This window comes from Hemiscyllium ocellatum, chromosome 4 (genome assembly GCF_020745735.1).
Source record: "Hemiscyllium ocellatum isolate sHemOce1 chromosome 4, sHemOce1.pat.X.cur, whole genome shotgun sequence".
NCBI lineage: Eukaryota > Metazoa > Chordata > Chondrichthyes > Orectolobiformes > Hemiscylliidae > Hemiscyllium > Hemiscyllium ocellatum.
In genome coordinates, this window is record NC_083404.1 from 123,525,871 (window position 1) to 123,547,944 (window position 22,074).

Sequence of the window (22,074 nt, forward strand, 5' to 3'; positions counted from 1 at the left end):
GTATACCTGGATTTCTACAAGGCATTTGTTATTCAACAGGCTTATGAGGAAAGTTATAGGTTATGGCACAAGAAGAGACAGTAGCAACATGATTACGAATTGTTTGAGTGGTAAGGAACAGAAAGTAATGGTCATTGGGTATTTCTGGGGCTGAAGGAAGGTTTTAGGAGTTCCTTGTGCATTGATATTGGGACCTTTGCCTTTCCTGATTGGCATAAATGATCTTAAAACCATTTGCATTGTAATAATAGATCATAAGATTTTTAAATATGTATTCATTCCAACAAAGGTTTACATATTGTCAGGTTTTCAACAGTGCTTTCATAAAGTCAATCAAGAAGTATTCAACTTTGTTGCCAGCTTGAAAATTGACAGTCAATGTAACGTTTTCTTTTATTCTGGCAGATATGAGTTAAGAATCCGATATCTACCTAAAGGCTTCCTGAATGAGTTTAATGAAGACAAGCCAAGTTTAAATTTCTTTTATCAACAGGTGAGCTAATGTTTGTTCATTTCTTGTTCATGTTTGAATAACCTGTTGACATCTCAATTAATGTACACACAGAAAAGATCTGCAAACATGTTCAAATTTGTTTTTTTAATCAAATAGTGTAACACTAAATGCATGTCAATTGCTGTTTGTGGATTTTTAAAAAAACGTTTTCTGGTAACTGCTGTATTTTCAAGAAACTTGGCCTCATTGATGCACTGAAAATGTGGATACTTAGATTTTTAAATGATCATTCATAATTTTTTCTGTACATAAAACATTTTTCTCTTTGCTTAAGAAAGCGCAATTAGCTAGAGTAGGACATCTCAGAAACTTGCAACATAAAACAAGTCCCTAGCACATCTTTGTAGAATGGGGCAGGGTTATTGTCACAGGAAAAAAGAAAGTTTTGCATTTATATAGTGATTTGTGTGACCACCTGGTATCTAAAACTGCATTGCAGTCAAAGGAGTACTTTTAAAGTGTAGGTGCTGTTGCAATGCAAGGAATGTCGCAACATTTTTGTCAAGGAGGTAAGCAGTAATCTTCAAAAATCTGATATATTCAAGAATTTGGAAAGAGGTTTCTGGGTTGGAACGTAGGGAGTATTCCATAACACCCCTAAATTGTGCCTTGAGCAAGCTTGATGTAGTTGGGAGATTAATTCTTCACTATAGGATTCCTCATGCCTGACCCATTCTTGTCATCAAGGTATTAATATGATTAGTTGGGTTCTGGTCAATGGTAACCCCTCCAGGATGTTGATAGTGGGGAAATTGAGAAATGGCAATACTATTAAATGTCAAGGAGCAACAGGTAGTTTCCCTCTTGTTGAAGATGGACATTGCTTGACACATTTGTCAACCAAAATCTGGATATTGTTCAAGTCTTGCTGCGTTTGAATATTTGCTACTTCAGTATCTGAGGAAGTAGAAATTGTGCTGAAAATTATGCAATCATCAGTGAATATCCCACTTCTGGTTGTGTAACAATGGAAGGTCAGTGGTGGAGCAGCTAAAGATGGTGCGGCCTGATTCTGTGCTTTGGATTGATTTCTGTTGGTGGAAAGATTTTCCCCTGATGTCTATTAACTCTAGTTTTACTTGGGCTCCTTTATTCTTATACTTGCTCATTTCTGAGATTCACCTCACCTCATTTCTGAGATTCAGCGCTTGTTAGCCATGTTTGGATCAAGACTGAAATGTTATCAGGAATCTTTATTAGATTAGATTCCCAAATGTGGAAACACGCCCTTCTGCTCAACAAGTCCACACCGACCCTCCGAAGAGCAACCACCCAGACTCATTTACCCGTGACTAATGTACCTAACACTATGGGCAATTTAGCATGGCCCAATTCACCTAACCTGCACACCTATGGATTGTGAGAGGAAACCAGAGCACCTGGAGGAAACCCACGCAGACACTGGGAGAACGTGCAAACTCCACACAGACAGTAACCCAAATTGGGAATCAAACCCGGGGCCCTGGCGCTATGAGGCAGCAGTGCTAACCACTGAGCCACCATGCCGCCCCTAATCTTGAAGGAACGCAACTGAACATTTTTGACCAAGTTACTTCTGAGCAAATGCCACTTGATAGAAGTGTGGACAACCCCTTCCTTAAGTTTGCCGATAATCAAGAGTAACTCATCTTACTCCAGCATCTGCAAGTCAGGAGTTTGGTAACGTATTGTTGATTTGTCTGGCTGTGTACAAACTCCAACAAACTAAAATTGACTTGCCACCATCCAGGATAAAGCAGCTGATTTGATTTGCACAATCTTGAGCATTCGCTCCCTCTACCATTGCTGGTCAAGATGTACTGCAATTTATCAAGTCTCCTTTGCTGTGCCTTCCAAACCTCTCACATTTAGGAAAAACAGGGGTAGGAATGTAGGAATACTGCCACCTGCTAGTTACATTCCAAACCCCACACCAGCCTGCCTTGTAAATATATTATTCCTTCATTGTTGTAGGTCAAAATTCTGGAACACCCTCCCCAATATTGCTGAGGATTTATTTAGACCATATGTACTGTATTCATTCAAGAAGGTGGCTTATCACCTTCTCAGGGGCAGTACTGGATTGGCCAGCGAAGTTCACATCCAATGAATGAATGACTGATCCTTATGAATCTCTGTATAATTTACAATGGACAACACCACAAGAGATCAGCTTTATTTATTTTGTCTTATTAAGTATTAAAAACTCATTGAGTAATTTAAAAAGCTAACGTATTTGCTGTTTGCTGCATTTTTCCATTTCAGCTAAGTGTCTCACAAAAAGCTTTGCTATGACTCAAAAACTAGAATCTCAAACCTTTGGTGAACTTAATTCATATTTCAGCAGAGTTTACCAGACAGCGAACTGCAACACTTACGAATGATTTTACTTTTGAGCTGTTTATTTTCGGATAGGTTAAGGAAATTGGGTTTGTTACTCAGAAATAATTGACAGGTGCTTTTCCAACAATGATCAAATATGTTTACAAGGCCACATATTTGAAGTAATGCATTGTATAGTGTGAGTCACATAAATCTGTATTTGCTGAAAGAAAATTTAACTTGAAATTGCTGGTGAGTAATATAATAAAAGTGATATTTAATATATCTTTTATTTATCATATAAAGAAAAGGATAGGTAAAGTTGCCATTGCCTTAAGAGACCATAGGGCTGCTTTCTCATTAAAGAGATGACTGATGGGGGTTTTAACGTGAGGGTCATCATACGTCAACAGAGTGATGAGATTGAGAAGGAGAATCCTTCATGGCATTCTCAGTTAAGTGTGGAAATTGAACCCACGCTGTTGGCATCATTCTCCATCACAATCAGCAAACTGAGCTAAACGATGCCTACCTACCTTTATCATATATGCAGGTTGTTCTTTCGTATTGTGTTGTGATCAACTAAAATTCACTTTCATCAAATCTTAAGTGACACCAAAATCTCAAAACTCTTAAAGATGAAATTTTAAAAATGAGTTTTGGAATTATGTTCCATTATCACTGTTGTTACTAGATTGGGTCTGCAATACATATGGTCTCTGATTCAGAAATGTCAGTTGCACTTATTGAATGGTCGGAGCATCTTATTTTTATGAAATTTTTCTTTGACCACCTGATATCTAAATGGACCAATGTAACTGATAGAGATAACAATTGCTATATGACCTCAACTCTGAGATAAAATATGACTAGTTTCTCAAATTACTCCCTGTTTTGACATGCACAACCATCTAGAGAAAAAAAATTATGAAACACTCTTAGCAACGTCCGGATCAATTAATTATATTTGAGGAATGTTCACAGTTGTAGTGTAGGAAACTAGGCACCAAATGTATGTGCAATAAGCGTATGTTGTACTTGTGCATGTAAAGCATGTAAGCATTATTTGGCTGTTGTCAAATTCTCCTAGAAATATACGAATGGAGATGCTGGAAATCAGAGTTGAAGAGTCTGGTCCTGGAAAAGAACAGCTGGTCAGGCAGCATCTGAGAAGCAGAAGAATCGACGTTTTGAGCATCAATTGTTCATCAAGAGTGAGGGGTCATTTCTGATGAAGAGCTTATGCTCGAAACATCGATTCTCCTGCTCCTGGGATGCTGCCTGACTGGCTGTGTTTTTCAGCACTATACTCTTCGACTGCTGTATATTTCTGTTTAATTATTTTGTTTCAGTTTTCAAAATATCAGTCAATCCAGTCCTTCATAAGTACTCATAGGTAGGGGAGTTCCAGGATTTTAACCCTGCAACAGCAAAGAATTCATGATATTTCCAAGTTAGGATGGTTTGTGGCTTGGAGTGGAAGTTGCAGCTGGCAGAGTTGCCTTTGGCATTTGCTACCCTTGTTCTTCATATTGCAACACAGAAAACTCTCACCTGCCTAAAACAATGTGATTTTCTGGAGAAGTGTAAAGCTGATTTAGAACCCTGGCCTATTCTCTCAAGAAAAGTCTGGAAAATTCTTCTTTAATTGTTTCAGATATTTGAGCATGCACATAATCTAGTTCCTTCTTGTTTTTATCAACTTCAGTCAAATTGCCATTCAAATTATGCAGACACTTTATCTATATTGTAGCTAGGCTTTAATCACTATTGTTATGCTAGACTCGTTCTCCCGCTTCAATATCTTTGATCCTAGCTTTATTAATGTATCCTAAGAAATTTACTTTTGTTTTAGCTATGATAGTATAAATAACTGCAGTAAACAGCTTATTGTGCAAGTCTGTTTCCTTACCAAAGTTGTTAAATTTCAATGTCATTCTGATCCCAACACTTAAGCATCAAATCATTGTGTTAAAACCGATATCAAGGCATTTAATCAGATAGTTGACAATTATCACTTGAAACTTGAATGGCAACTTGAGGGAAGGGAAAGATATCATACTTGATTCTAATGGAAAATGTCAGTTTAGTGACCGTTCAAAGATGTACTGTTGCATAACACACACATTTTATTCATGATGATTTTAGCATAAATTGTTTACAGTTGAACTCAATATTCCATTGTTCTATAAACCATTGTTTTTGAACAAGAATTGTTTTCTTAGCTATTGACAGACTTGTGTGAAAGTATATAAAATTTTAACATATTAAGTCTCTCCATTACAACTTCATTTAGTTAATTTTGCAATTAAAAATGAAGCAGGTTTAACTAATATTATTAAATCTCTGAAATAGGGCAGTAGCTGACAATATCTGCACATCTCTAATATTCTGCAATTTGTTGTTAGTTTTCTCTTAGCTATATGTAGTGAAACTAAAAGTAGTCACGTGTTGCTACTAATGACTACGTTATGATCATCAGCTGTAGTGTTGTTGTCACTGAGTGCTGTCTCCTTACAATTAGCTTCAACAAATTAAGTAAATGTACGATTTTTAGTACTTGCAATATTCATGCCTTCTGAGTTTGAAATGTTTGTTGTGTTGCTTCCCATCTATGCAAACTAATTTGTTATTCACATTGTTTCCTGATGATTTTACTGATGATTTAACCTTTTCTGTTAAGTGAAAACCTAGCCTAATTTGACCACCTTGATTACAAAATTAGCAGACCATGTAATAAAATGAGTTTCAAATGTTTCAGATTTATTCTTAACTATTTTTAACTGAGGGTTTTCTTCAGATGGTCCCCTGATTCAGGATAGTTTCGATTATTTTAGTTCTATTCTGTGGCTTCCATCATTTTGGCATTCAATGTGCCAGTAACCTTATGGATTAGCATGGCTTAAAGTTAACTTTATGTCAATAGGCTGTAAATGATTCCAAGATGCCAGGCAAATATCAAATTAAAATAAGTTGTGCAAATTATAAGAATCCAAGAAATAGGAGGAGTAGGCCACTCCATGCCTCACCCACTCTGCCATCCAGTGAGACTATTGCTGATCTTCCATATCACTGTAGATTTTGTGCACTCACACCACATACCTTGATCTTTTTAAATACTTTGAGGAGGTGTCAAGACAGATCAACAACGGTCGAGCAGTGGATGTGGTGTATATAGACTTCAGCAAGGCATTTGATAGAGTTCCTCAAGGAAGGCTCAATCATAAATTTAGGAAGTATGGGATACAGGGAAATTTGGCTATCTGGATTCAGAATTGGCTGGCTGACAGAAGGCAGAGAGTGATGGAAAGTATTCTGCCTGGAGGTCAGAGTTGAGTGGGGTCCCACAGGGCTCTGTTCTTGGGCCTCTGCTCTTTGTAGTTTTTATAAATGACTTGGATGAGGAGGTTAAGGGGAGAGTTAGTACATTTACAGAAGTCACAAAGGTTGGAGGTATCGTCAGTAGTACAGAGGGCTACTATAGGCTGCAGCGCGACATAGGATGTAGAGCTGGGCTGAGAAATGGCAGATGGAGTTCAACTTGGCCCTGAGGTTTTGCTGCAGCTCTACAAGTCCACTCTTGAAATATTGTATTCAGTTCTACCATAGGAAAGAAACCAAGGCTTTGGAGAGGATGCAAAGAAAGTTTACTAGGATGTTGCCTGGGCTGAAGGGCTTGCCTTATGAAGAAAGGTTGAATAAGCATGGACTTTTTCTGTGGAGAGGAGGAAGAAGAGAGGAGACCTGATCAAGGTGTACAAAATAATGAGAGGAATAGATAGAGTCAATAGCCAGAGACTTTCCCCCAGGGCGGGATTGACTGGTACGAGAAATCATAGTTGATGATATTAGGAGGAAGGTATAAAGGAGACATCAGAGGTAGGTTCTTTACGCAGAGTTGTGAATGCGTAGAATGCGTTGCCAGCTGTGGTGGTGGAAGCAGAGTCATTGGGGATGTTTAAGCGACTGCTGGACAGGCACATGGATAGCAGCAAGTTGAGGGGTGCGTAGGTTGTTACTATGTTTTATATTAGGATTAAATCTCGGCACAACATCGTGGGCCAAAGGGCCTATTCTGTGCTGTACTTCTCAATGTTCTATGTTCTAAATATAGCAGTCTATTGATCTTACCTTGGAATGTAGTCCAACAATGGAGCCTGTACAGTCCTCTGGAGCAGTGAATTCTAAATATTCACTCAGTGAAGAAATTCCTCCCTATCTCAGTTCTAAATGGTCTATCCCTTTTCATTTATTCTTTAATTTTCTTCAAAGTTCAGTCGTGATTTTTCCACATTAGAAAGAATTGTTGATGTCATGCAGGGCATGTATTTGTATACACTGATATATTGTTCAGACTAGTACAGCTTGATTTAACATCTTATATTTGTTAGGGTTCATATTCAGTTGGGTGAGTTATTTTCTGTATATAGTAATGATAATGTTGTACCTCCTTTAAAAGAACTTCTGAAAGCTGTAAGATTTATATATAAGGGAACAGCAAAATGTTCTGGGTCATAGATAAACTCTCTCTTCAGGGTAGAATATTTGGTTAAATCAACTGGAGTTGATTGTTCACATTTGTTTTTGCTAGTTCACTGATTTAGTTCAGATATTCTATCTCCGAATTTGATTATAGTTAAAAGAAAAAAAATTCTTCTTTTATTGTAAAATAGCATACAATGCATGAATGTGTGGAGCTGCAGGACGAAAGGTTACATTAGATTATTCACTTACAGTAGTGGAAACGGGCATTTCAGCCCAACAAGTCCACACTGACCCGCCAAAGCCAATTCACCTAACCTGTGCATTTTTGGACTGTGGGAGGAAACTGGAGCACCCGGAGGAAACTCACACAGGCACGGGGAGAATGTGCAAACTCCACACAGTCAGTCGCCTGAGGCGGGAATTGAACCCGGGTCTCTCTCGCTGTGAGACAGCAGTGCTAACCACTGTGCCACCATGCCACCCACTAGTAGATAATTGAGGCTGAACCTGGGATTTGGAAGATTGCAATGTCTGACCTTTGCAAATAATATTCTTTTTAACTTCCAGAAAGCCACTTTATTGTAATGGTGCTTGTAAATCAGTCTGTGAAAACTGTGAATTACTTTGTCTGTGATATTTTTAGTTTGTATTGCACTTTATTCTCATGACCTACAGTGATACAGACAGAAAAGGCCCTTCGATCCATGTAGACAATGGTACTTGACATTTCTGGCTGAATACAGCTAGCAGGTTCTGTAGCTGTATCCTTCAGCCAAGACGAATTGAGTGTTCTTCCTTCATTCCTGCATCAGCAGTGTGACCATCACCTCAGGATGGTGGAAGATGCCATCCCATGCGTCTTTGGGACCTGAGCTGTCAAGTAATGATTTATAACATCACCTACAAAGCTTAGATTAAAATAATTGTTATAATTCTGTTGATTGCTGAAAAGGTCCTGTAGCAATACATTGTAAAATGAATTGAAAAATATGCCAAGCTTTCATAACTAATTTCAACAAAGAAGCAATTAATCACTACTTTGCTTATTAAATATTCTGTAAGAAAACGTAACTGAAAATATTTGAGAATTGTAATTTGAGTAATTCTTTGCTGTTTGAAATTGACTCTGAAAATGTGATTACACAAATTAATGTGTTTGTTATTCATAACTTAATATATCTTAATTTCGAATCTCTAGGTATCCAAGATGGTCATGTCATTATATATCATATGATTATTCAGCAGGGCAATTCAAAAATCATAGCTTGAATATTTACTCTTATTGAATGTATTTTCATGTTTAGGTTAAGAATGATTACATGATGGACATAGCAGATCAAGTGGACCAGGATATTGCACTGAAGCTGGGATGCCTTGAGATCAGGTAAGTCTATTGTAGTAACTTTACCAATATTAATACATTTGAAAGGTTTTCTACTTGGTAAATTCAGGTGTGCAGAAACCTAATTAGGTATTAAACCAAAGGCTAGTCAGCACATGAATTAATTAAAATGAATATTTTGTCTCTTTTGGTCACTGTTGGCGCTCTGGCTGTAAGTAGTCACTTGCAATATTTGTTGGTATTAATTAGTTACAGTTCTTTGTATTATGGAATACAATTGAGGCTTGACTGTAAGCAGTATGCAAGTGATTAAACAAGAGTAGTTCCAGTCTTTGCTGATATAGTTGTTCTGAATTTACACAAGAGACATTTTGAGTTTGTACTATTTTCATGATAAGGTGATAAGCAATAGTAGGAGTAGGCTATTCAGCCCCTTATGCCTGTTTTGTCATTCAGTAAGATCATGGCTGCTTTGATTGTAGCCTCAATTTTGTTTTCTTTCCTGTTCCCTCTACCCCTTGACTCACTTGTCCATCAAGTATGGATGTATTCAATGACCCAGCCTCCACTGATTTCTGGGAAAGTGAATTCCACAACCTAATGACTCTGAGATGAAAAATGTTCTCCTCATCTCGATCATATATGGGAGACATAAAACATAGAACATCCTAATTTTAAACCATGTTTCTAGTTCTAATTACTCTCACCTGAGAAAATATCCTATCAAATCTTCTCAGGATCTTATGTTTCAATGGGATCACTTGTTATTCTTATAATTTCTATGCAGTACTGCACACAATACTCCAGGTGTTGATTTCTACCAAGACCCTGTTGCAGCAAGACATCCCTGCTCCTTTACTTGAATCCACTGTGTGAAGGCTTACATATCATTTGTTGCATGCTCACTTTCAGCGACTGGTGGACAAGGACACTTGAGTCGTTTCCCCACCTCACCTCATTCCCAGTCTATCAGTATTTGATAATTATCTACCTTCCTGTTTTTGCTACCAAAGTGGATAACCTCACCTTTATCCACAATGCACTTTATCTGTCATACACTTGCTCATTCAGTCAACTTGTCCAAGCCTCCTGCTAATTACACACATTTCATCCCCAGCACCCTTTCAACTGATGAATTAGCTCCATGTTGAAAACCATTTGAGAGAAGCATTGAGGGTGGCAAGGACTTGGAATATACTCTAGGTGGGGCCTAAAGGACTTAACTGCTCAGCTGGGCCTGTGACAAGTGTGGATGAAACAAGAAGAAGAAACAACATACCTTGACCGAATTTTCGCCATTCTGCCATTGCAGATGCATCTGTTCTTGAAGTATCAGTAAGGGTGACTACTGCACAATCACAGTGGAGATGACGTCCTGCTTATACGTTGTGCCACACAACATAATATGCTCTCAATCACCATGCTAAATGGACAGACTTGGAATAGATCTAGCACCTCAAGTCTTGGGCATCCATGAGGTGTTGTGGGCCATCAGCAGTAGCAGAATTATTCTCTAAACTCATGCTCTGGGACATCCCTCACTCTACCACTGTCATCAAGCCAAGGGATCAACCCTTGTCCAATGGAGAGTGCAGAAGGGTATACCAGGAGTAGTACCAGATATACCTAAAAATGTGATGTCAATCTGGTAAAGCTATAAAGCAGGACTACTGATATGCCAAACAGCATTAGCAACAAGTGATGGAATCAAGTGACTGCATAACCAACAGATCAGATCTAAGCTCTGCAATCTTATTGCATCCACATGTGAAGGGGGTAGGCAATTAAATGATTTATTAGAGAAGGAGACTCCATAAATATACCTATCCTTAATGATTGGCAAGCTATTAATGAAAAAGATGAGACTGAATCATTCACAACCATTTTCAGTACTGAAGTACTGAGTGGATGACTCATCTTGGTTTCCTCCACTTAAAGATGCTATTGTTCAGCAAATTCTATTCACTCTGCATGAAAGAAACAGCTAGAGGCATTGATGCTACAAAAACTGAGCCCAGACAACATTCTGGTAATAGTACTGAAGACTTGTGCTCCAGAGGTGTCTGCAGCCATAGCCAACTGTTCCAGTATGGTCACAAATCTGGAAAATTGCCCAGGCGTGTTCAGAACACACAAAAGGAGGACAAATCCAACCATCCAACTACTGTGTCATTTGTATACTCTCCGTCATCGATGAAGTAATGGAAGGTATAATTGACAGTGCTATGAAGCAGCACCTGCTCAGCAATAACCTGCTTGCAAGGTTTGTGAAGGTTGGTAGCTCAGGTTGAGGTTTAGGGTGTAGATTTGCTTGCTGAGCTGTAGGTTTGATATCCAGACGTTTCTTTACCTGGCTAGGTAACATCATCAGTGGCGACCTTCAAGTGAAGCAAAGCTGTTGTCTCCTGCTTTCTATTTATATGTTTGTCCTGGATGGGGTTCGTGGGGTTTGTGGTGATGTCTTTTCCTGTTCGTTTTCTGAGGGGTTGATAGATGGTATCTAGATCTATATGTTTGTTTATCTATCCTGGGACAGGCTAAGCAAAGACATGCCAGAGAATTCCTGGAGGCCTGGCACTCCAATCACAATGCCATAAACAAACACTTAGATCTAGATGGGAGGAAGTGAGGACTGCAAATGCTGGAGTACTAGAGTTGAAAAATGAGGTGCTGGAAAAACACAGTAGGCTGGGCAGCATCCGAGGAGCAGGAGAAGAAGGGCTTGTGCCCGAAATGTTGATTCTCCTGCTCCTCGGATGCTGCCTGGCCTGCTGTGTTTTCCAGCACCACATTTTTCAAAACATAGATCTAGATACCATCTATCAACCCCTCAGAAAACGAACAGGAAATGACATCGCCACAAACCGCAGGAACCCCATCCAGGATAAATATATAAATAGAAAGCAGGAGACAACAACTTCGCTTCACTTGAAGGTAGCCACTGATGATGTTACCGAGCCAGGTAATGAAACATCTGGATGTCAAACCTACAGCTCAGTGAGCAAACCTACACCCTAAATAACCTGCCTATTAACACCCAATTTGGATTCTGCTAGGGCCAGTCAGCTCCTGACCTCATTACAGCCCTTGTCCAAACACGGACAAAGGAGCTAATTTCCAAAGATGAGGTGAAAATGACAGTTCTTGACATTAAGACTCCATCTGCCTGCAAGTGGTATCAAGGAATCCTAGCAAAACTGAAGACAATTGGAATCAGGGGAAAAACTCCCTGCTGGTTGGAGTCATAAGTGGCAAATTGGAAGATGGTTGTCGAGGTCAGTCACGTCAGCTCCAGAACGTCGCTACAAGAGTTTCTCACATTAGGCCCAACTGTTGTTAGCTACTTCATCAATGACCTGCTCCTCCATTGTAAAATTAGACGATTGCTCATGACGGTATAATGCTCAACACCAAGCATGATGACTCGCAATACTGAAGCAGTCCATGTCAAAATACAGAAAGACCTGGACAGTATCCAGTTTTCAGCTGACAAGTGATATTAAATGGTGTTAACATCACTGAATTCCGCACTATCAACATCCTGAGGGTTACCATTAACCTAAGACTCTACTAGACTGACCAAATAAATAAAGTGGCTACAGGAGCAGGTTAGAGGCTAGGAATACTGCAGCAGGTGACTTATTTTCTGACTTCTCTAAAGCTGTCCACCATCTCTCAGGCTGAAATGAGGAGTACAATGGAATACTCACCAAACGTCTGGTTGCGTCCAATGTGAAGCTTGATGCCACCCAGGACAAAGCAGCCACTTGATTGGCACCCCATCCACTGACATCCATTCCCTCCACCACCACCACTTAAGGGACAGAAGTGTGTACCATCCACACAATGATCTAGAGAAATTCACCAAGCCTCCTCCAATATCACCTTCCAAATCCATAACTGTAATAATCTAGAATGACAACAGCAGATGATACATAGGAATACCAGCACTTCCAAGTTCCACTTCTAGCCACTCACCATCCTGACTTAGAAATATATTGTCATTTGATCATTGTTATTGGGACAGAAACCTGGAATTCCGTTGTATGTCTACCTAGAGCACATATCTGCAGCAGTTCAAGAAGGCAGCTCAACCGAGCACAAACATTTCAAGAGCAACTCGAGATGAGCAATGATTGCTGACTTAGCCAGTGACACCTGTGTCCCTCCAATGAATTTAAAAAATGTACAAAAGCCTTCTTTAAACCTATAAGTAGTATATGGTGTTGTGAGGTTATGGACAATATACAGAACCTATGACAGATTAAGCCGGAATTTTCAGATTGTGGGGTCTTCCTTAGGAATATTTGCCATCAAGATTCCCGTAAGCCCCTACCATGAATCCCATTTTCTTCTGTTTATTCCACCAGCACTCTGGTCACTTTCACAGGCTGAACAACACTGTGAACAGTCTCAATTTCCTACTTTGTGTTCAGTTGATGCTCTGATTACATGTGAATCCAAAATGAATCCATGCCATTCAACTTGATCACTACCTGAGGCAACAAATTTGTGGGCGGGATGGTGGCACAGTGGTTAGTACTGCTGCCTCACAGTGCCTGAGATCCGGGTTCAATTCCCAGCTCAGGCGACTGACTGTGTGGAGTTTGCACGTTCTCCCTGTGTCTGTGTGGGTTTCCTCTGGGTTCTCCGGTTTCCTCCCACAGTCCAAAGATGTGCGGTTCAGGTGAATTGGCCATGATAAATTTCCCGTAGTGTTAGGTAAGGGGTAAATGTAGGGATATCGGTGGGTTGCGCTTCGGCGGGTCGGTGTGGACTTGTTGGGCCGAAGGGCCTGTTTCCACACTAAGTAATCTAATCTAATCAAATTTCAGGTTTCTCTGATTTCCCTATTGGATCCACTATTAGCCATTTTGTATTCATAGCCCCTGAATTTGGACATCTTGCAAACGTCACCTCCCTAAGAGATCTCATTGAGGACATGTATATCTATGTGTTAATATTTTATTTAAATATGTTAGACTTTGTGTTGGAAAAGTGTACTAAATTAGGGGAGGGCAAATTTACCTCCGTTTTAGGCAGGAGCTAGAGAGAGTTAATTGGGAGCAGCTGTTATCGGGCAAGTACACATTTGACATGTAGGCCTTTAAACAACTCCCACTGATTAGAATTCAGTGCCAGCATGTTCCAGTAGGGAGGAAGGACAAGAATGACAGGGAATGGGATCCATAGATAATGTCAATTTAGTCAAAAAGAAAAGGGAAGGATTTGTAAGGTTTAGAAACCTAAAATTGGATAGGGGCCATGAGAAATATAAAGAAAACAAGGAATTAGGAGATCAAGGAGGGGCAATGAAATGTCCTTTGCAAGTAGGGTTAAAGAGAATCCCAAGGAATTTTATGCACACATTAAAAGCAAGAGGATAATAGGGAGAGGGAACGCCCAGAAAAGGATAAAGGAGGTAACTTGTGCTTGGAGGAAGAAGATAAGGACGAGATCCTCAATGCGTAGTATGCATCAGTATTCATCAAGGAGAAGAACATGGAGAATAGGGAGATTAGTGTAGGGCATGCTGATATGCTAGAGCATTTTGAGATCAATAAAGAAATAGTCTAATTAGGACAGTCAGCACAGCTTTGTCTTACTAACTTGATTGATATTTTTGAAAAGGTGATGAAGATAGACCAGGGGCTATTGTTTACATGAATTATAGTAAGGCTTTTGACAAGGTCCCTCATAATACGCTCATTGAAAAGATTAAAATGCATAGGATCCATGGTGACTTGACCATTTTGATTCAGAATTGGCTTGCCCATAGAAGACTGAGGGTAGTGGTGAAAGGGTGTTTTTCTGGCTGGAGGTCTGTGACTAGTGTTATTCACATGATCCATGCTGGGACTTCTGTTGGTTGCAATTTATATAAATAACTTGGATGAAACATAGATGGGTATAGTAAGATTGCAGACAACACTAAAATTGGTGGTGTTGTAGAAGGTTGTCAAAGGATACAGCAGGATATAGATTAGTTACGGGTATCGGTGGAAACTTGGCAGATGACATTTAATCTGGGCAAGTGTTAGGTGTTGGATTTAGGTGATCAAATGTTAAGGGAAAGATTACAGTTAATGGCAGGATCCTTAACAGCATTGATATACAGAGGGATCTTGGGGTCCTAGTCCATAGCACCTTAAAAGTACATAGAAGAGTAAAGAAGGCATATGACATGCTTGCATTTATTGGTTGAGGCATTGAGTACAAGAGACAGGAAGTGATGCTGCAGTTTTATGAAACTTTGACTAGGCCACACTTGTGTGTTCAGTTCTGGCAGCCACATTACAGGGAGGATGTGGAGAGGAGCAGAAGTGGTTTAGCAGGGTGCTGCCCAGATTCGATGGTATGACCTATAACGAGAGGCTAGACAAACTAGAGTTGTTTTCTTTGGAGCGGCAGAGACTGAAGAGAGACCTGATACAAGTTTATAAAATTATGATAGGGTTGACGGTCAGAATCTTTTTTCCAGACTTGAAATGCCTAATACCAGAAAGAATGCATTTAAGGTGGTGTTTTCGAGTGAGGGCAGGGTTCAAAGGAGATGTGGGGGCAAGTTTGTTTTGCACAGGGGTAGGTACCTGTAATGCGCTGCCATGGATGATGCTGGAGGCAGATATGATGGGGGCATTTAAGGGACTTTTAGATAGGCACATGAATCAGCAAGGAATGGAGGGATGCGAACCATAGGCAGGCAGAAGGGAATAGTTGAGTTTCGCATTATGTTTAGTACAACATCATGGGCCAAAGGGCCTGTTCTTGTGCTGTACCGTTCTAAGATTTTTTAAAAAGTCCATAAATATTGCAGTTTATCTTGTGCTCTCCAAGTCTCTAAATCTTAAGATTATTCAAAATCTAAAATATTTATTTTACTAACTAGATGTAGACAATCCAACTTATTAAGCTTTTTAGAATATTTCCATTTGATAACTGAGGCCTACCTCTGCTTCATTTACTTGTCTTTATTCACTGGATACCTCATTGATATTATTCTTATATCACTGTGTCCATTCCTTCCATATCTTTGGTGGTCTATGAAATTTGTTGCCTCAGGCAATGATTGAGCTGAACGGCATAGATTCATTTTGGAAGAAATTGGATAGGTACATGGAAGAGAAATGAATAAAAGGATTTCATGACCCTGAGAAGGATAGAATTGTTTACTAGGGATAAGCGAAATCAGTTCAAGAAAACATTAGCTCAAGACAAATTACATTAATTTGGTCAGTACAAATAATACAAGGATAGTCTTAAATGAAACCATGCAAACTTCAGCATTGCATTCCACCTTTGTGACCAGTCTGCCCATACAAGGTAAATGTTAAAATTGAGTTCCACACGCTCTCAAATGATTTTCTTAAGCTATTTTTTTCAGTCATAATAGTTTTCTCTGTAGAATAGAAATTCAAGTGCATAATAGTTTAAATACCAGATCACTGATTGTGTTTTGAACAACTTTTTTTTTTAGGAGATTTTATAAGGAAATGCGGGGAAATGCCTTGGAAAAGAAATCCAATTATGAATTGTTAGAGTGAGTAGTTTTTGTGTGTTTGTCTACTGAAGGCTAATTTGTTGCATTTTAATGTGTAAGTATTACCTCAATGTTTCAAGTTGCTTCAAATGACCTCAAGAGGGATACAAGCATACAATTTTATATTCTGTGCTTTTTTTTTCTTCAATATTCTGAGACATTTGGATCTTGATAAATTTGACTTCTCTTATTCTCAAAAAAATTCAACTTAGTATTCTGGGATAACAATCAGATAAATTATTGCAAATTACTCAACATCAAGTGGGTGGCACAGTGGTTAGCACTGCTGCCTCACAGCGCCAGAGACCTGGGTTCAATTCTTGCCTCAAGTGACTGACTGTGTGGAGTTTGCACATTCTCCCCGTGTTTGCGTGGGTTTCCTCCGGGTGCTCCGGTTTCCCCTCTCAGTTCAAAAATGTGCAGGTTAGGTGAATTGGCCATGCTAGATTGCCCATAGTGTGAGTTGAAGGGGTAAATGTAGGGGAATGGGTCTGGGTGGGTTGCGCTTCGGCGGGTCGGTGTGGACTTGTTGGGCCGAAGGGCCTGTTTCCACACTGTAAGTAATCTAATCTAAAAAAAAAGTTCCAAGACTCTGTTTATAAACAGTTTTCAAAAAATACTATACCTAGCTTTAGAAGATTTGGCATTTTTTTACATTGTATTGTACAGTATTAACAGTACTGAAGCAGGCCATTTGATCCAGTAGAGCCTCATCTCACCTTTTTATCAAACTCCACCAATATATCCTTCTCTTACTTTTTCCCTTGTGTTTACCTATTCCTCACTTAAAGCTGAGTTTGCTTCAACTGTTCTGGGTGGGAGCATGTTCTACATTCTAACCATTCTCTGCATCACGTTTTGCTTGACTTGCTTTGTTGATTTGTTAGTGGCTTCCTTTGTTGGTGCCCCTTAGTTCTGATGTCCCCTGCTCATGGAAGTATGTTTTCTGCATCCGTCTTATTAAATCTTGCATTGTCTCCATTTCTTCTCTGAAGTTTCTATCTAGAGAAATCTAGACCTCCGAGAAATGCAAATACGAGCAAATAAATTAGAAGTAAGAGTGGACTTTTCACTCCCTCCCATTAATTAATGGCTGACCTAATGAAGGTACAAAGTATAAAAGCAAGTAGATTTTGTTAAACTTGTCCAGAAGACTGGTTTCTCTTTGACTAAAGAAGTGCCACACTTGAGGAACAATGTAAAGACATGAAAGAGTGAACTTCAGTTATTGTAAATGATCCGGAGAAGTTAGGACTGTCTTTCTTCTTGGAGAACAGAAGGTTGAGATGTGATTTAACATAGAGATTCAAAACTATTGGGTTTGCGCAGAGTAGATGGAGGGAAAAAGCACCCATTCGAAAAATCAAGAACATGACGGCACAAATTTAAGGTAATTAGCAAAAGAAGCTTCAGCAACTTGAGAAAAAAAACACCTTTTCACTCAGTGAGTGGCTCAGCTTTGAAATATATTGCCTGAGAATGTGGGGAAAGCAGGTTCAAATGAGCCTTCAAGAGGGAATTGAATTATTTGATAAGTCAGGATGTGCAGGATGTAAGAAGAAGGCAGAGTAGTGGCACTAGATGAATTATTTTGAAAAGACATCACCGACGGAATTAGCTAAATGGCCTTCTCTCCTATAACAATTGTTTGATTCCTTTATTTTGTCTCAGTCCTCTGTTTTTACTGCAACCAACCACTGTTTGGTGTTTCTGTAAATGTTAAAATTATGTTGTATTTCCCAAATTGCAGCATAATATTTGCAAAGAGGATTTACATGTGAATGTATATTTCAGATTCAGATATGAATAATGTTTGCACACTAATAATTTGGCTGTATCTGAATAGGAAACTAGCCCTTTGAATACTGGATCAAAACTAGCATTTTGAATCTGTGGTGCACTGAGAACAACATTGTGATGTACAAAAGGCATGTGGATCCATCCAAAATATATGGGGCTGAAATACTGTAAAATGTACTTGCTGCTTACTGGTTGAGGATGAGATTTTAATTTGTGACTGCTGTATTCTTGCAGTTTGGCATTTTTAAAAATTTGTCATTAATATTTTTGAGGCAAATGGTTTTCCATTTTATATGTGTTTTTCCTAGGGGTTGTATTTTTTTCTACCTTTCCTGCTTTAAATCTCAATAGAATCTTGTATGATTTTGGTGTACCAATTTTTCTTCTGTTTTAAAAAACTTATAACAAAGGTAGAATTGTTCTAGAAAGAAAATTGTTCAATCATTGCAATTATTCAATCCTGAAAATGTGTTGCTGGTTAAAGCACAGCAGGTTAGGCAGCATCTCAGGAATAGGGAATTCGACGTTTCGAGCATAAGCCCTTCATCAGGATGTTCGAAACGTCAAATTCCCTATTCCTGAGATGCTGCCTAACCTGCTGTGCTTTAAACAGCAACACATTTTCAGCTGTGATCTCCAGCATCTGCAGACCTCATTTTTTACTCGAATTATTCAATCCTACCAAATCAGCCAAGATTTATGAAAGCAGTGGGCACTAAACAGGGTTTGACACCCTGGTGTGCTCTTATATCTCCCTAATACGTTATACCCTTCCCATGGCACCTTCATGTATAATGACAGAAGGTTCTTTGACAATGAGAAGAGAGAAGCTGATAGCCTTACAGTGCTCTTTCCAGATGAAACAGCAATTTACTTGCACTCTTTTAATTTAGTATACTGTGTATGTGCTCTTAGTGAAAAATCCTGTACATTGGGTAATCAAATGCAGACTGGGGGATACTTTGCAAAACACCTCTAGTCAGTCTGCGAGCATGACTCTGACCTTATGGTTGTTTGCTGTTTTGATTGCTCTGTGCTTCCTCTCCTGTCCTTGTTCTACTGCAATGTTTGAGAAATAGCACCCCATTTTTCACTTAGGCACATTACAGATTTCATGACTCTACAGTCAATTCAGCAATTTCTACTAAGAGGCTACCTTCTATTTTTATGACTTTTTTCCCCCCCAAATACCGGTCTGTATTATTTAATAATAACAAAGTGCTAGAGAAATTGGCAAGTCTGGCAGCATCTGTGGTGCGAGAAACAGAATTAATGCTTTGAGTGTAATAACTCTTCTTTGAAACTCTGATTTTTCTTTCTCTGGTTTTGTTTTTAGAGACAGCTGTTCGTTATTCAGCCATTAACACTTACTCCAGACCAACCAGCTTTGACAAAGGGTCAGTTAGATTCAAAGCATCAGCTCTTTTCTCTCCTCTCAGATGCTGCCAGACCTGCTAAAATTTTACAGCATTTTCTCTTTTGGTTACTCCTGACCAATGTTTGTTTTTATTTTCAACTATCATTATCACCCCCGCTTCATAGAATTACTTTATATCTTTGTCATTTAATCTCTCCTGCTTTTATTTTATCCCTGGCCTTTTTGTCTTATCTGAACCTCTCTTCTTTTTCAGCAACTTAGAGCCAACACTTTTCTTCCTCTGTTCAGCTCGGAAGAACAATCATGTTATACCTAAAAAGTTTTCTTTTCTGCATGGATGCTACCAGACCTTCTGAGTTTGTCCAGCACTTGGTGTTTTCGTTTCAGATTTCCAGCAACATCGGTATTCTGCTTTTACTTTAGGTTCCTAATAATCTTGATTTCTTGAGGAATAGATTTAATTTTCAACAATACAGCAAAGTGAAAGTATAATAAATCAAATTAAATCTATTTCTTTCAATAATATAAAGACCTCCACTGATGTAAAATACAGTTTGCATTTTATTCTCCAGATGGTCAATGCGATACCTTATGCCTTTCCTAGAGAAGCTTTTAGGAGCTAAATGATCAGCAGCAGGAGGATGTTCACAAATTAATAATGGTCAAGTTGGTCAATTAGAAGGCAGATCAGATTACCTTCCATTCTATGTGCTTGCTAATTAGAATCTGTACAGCCCTTCAGGGTGGTATGAATAACACATTCAGTATGGAATCTTGTTGTACTTAGTAGAACTGAAAAGAGAAGCTCCCTTAGAGTAATTTGTGATTGTACAAATATTGGCTCAGTGGTCAACAAAATAGATTTTCTGTTCCAGAAATGTTAATTTATTTGGTTAAAGAGCAGTTTTGTCAGACCTTGACATTTTTTTGGCATCTCTGTTTCTTATTGTCTTCATATCTGAAGTATTCATCCTGTTGGTTTCCTCAACCTGTACTCTCCCTGGATCAAACATAAGAGGCAAAGAAATGCATATAGCCATGTTTGTTTCTATGAAGTGGGCTTGAAATATCTTGCACACTGTATAATATCATTAATTCCAAATGACTGCCGTAAATGCTTAACTGCGTGACAGCTTCTCTGACTGCGTATTTCTTGCTTTTTCTATTCTTATAAACAAGACATGAGAATTTTCTTGGGTTTCCCAAAGATGTCACATTGTATTACATATACAGATGCTGTGAACTCTCTATTTGCAAAGGACCAAAGTGGATTATACTCCACTTCATGTTTGATCTTCTGAAATCTTATTCCAATTGTATTTCATCTTGCATATTCCTTAGACTTGGAGAGAAATTTTTTTATTCCATTGGTAACTCAATTTTTGTAAATCTATTAAGTGCTGTGAAGTTGCATATCAATTGCTATCCTGTGCTTATTTCTTATGACTCCATAATCCTTTTTTTTGTGATTTTCACTCATTCTCCACATAATTGGTGCTGTGTAGCCTCGATTTGTACCACTTAAATTAAGATTTAAATATATTTTTCCATGGTCAATAAAATTATTATAATTCAACTTTTTCATCATTAGATAATCCTGAACAGTGCCTAGTTGTTAAGACCTAAATATGTATGATGTGGTGATATAAATACACATGCATGAGTACTCTTTTTGTGATTACTTTATTTCGTATTGAAATGTTTCAACTGATAAGATATTAGCAATCCTAACAAATATTCCTGAATTCAAATTTAAGGATCTGTGCAGATAAACAAATTATTTTCAACTTTATATTATACTAGAGCAATTTCAAGATTTTTAAAATAAACGTTTTGAGAATTGAACATCCTGAGACTTTGTGCAAGTGTGACTGGATTCACTGGGTCAGATTGCTGTAATTTGTTACAGTTTGATCTGGAACATTGCCAATTGCCTTTTTTTTGTCAGACACACTTTCACACTGCAGTGGCAGATGGTTCTGAAATCTGTTTTGTGGCTTGTAGATAAATGCTCAGCCTTCAGCTGACCCACTGTTCTTAGGATGTCACATGTCAAAGCTTTCTTTCATTTTAAGTGGATCTGGCCCTGTGGCTGTTGAAATTGCATATGTTCTAGCATTTGGTGAGTTTCAGAGTATTTAATCGTATGTTGCGCATGAGTACATTTCCCTCAGGGATTTAATGAATAACTGGTTCAGGACCAAGATTTTAGTGATACCAGATATGAAAGCTCAAACCAGTGATGTGGATTAATAAGATGTTTCAAATAATCATCATTTGCAAAATAATTTCTCCTTTAAAATAAGTATTTAATTATAAAGGCCATTTTGGAGTAGGGAATGTTATGAACAACTATGAAAAAATGTAGAACATACTGAGTGATAAACAAGTCTGTTTATAGCTTTGGAATATTGATGTAGTATTTCAAGTAGAATTGTTTTCAGCAGTTTAGAAAGATAAAGAATTTAACAATTAATAAAATTACCCAATTATAAAACTTGGACAGGTGAAGCCGCCACTGCCTTAATCGACTTTTATCCATTTTGATACATTTCAGGACATTTGGCACCAACTGCCTTTACACTCTTCCAAGGATTCTCTTGCTCACTCCTGTCCATACCTGACATAAACTTACTCCTTTTTCTTAACCAAAACTTAAATTTCTCTAGTCGTTTCACCCTAACAGGAATATACTGTCTTTGGACTCTCTACCG

The 22,074-nt window shown here is 38.5% G+C and overlaps 1 protein-coding gene across 9 annotated transcripts in view; it reads left to right on the forward strand.

Moving 5' to 3' along the window:
• Nucleotides 1-22,074, forward strand: part of LOC132815081 (focal adhesion kinase 1) — a 557,743-nt gene that overhangs the window by 290,450 nt on the left and 245,219 nt on the right. For all 9 annotated transcript variants that reach the window (XM_060823816.1, XM_060823815.1, XM_060823817.1 and 6 more), the window contains 3 exons: nt 406-493; nt 8,605-8,684; nt 16,120-16,182. In XM_060823816.1, coding sequence (XP_060679799.1) covers nt 406-493; nt 8,605-8,684; nt 16,120-16,182 — 231 coding nt within the window. The remainder of the gene's footprint in view (nt 1-405; nt 494-8,604; nt 8,685-16,119; nt 16,183-22,074) is intronic.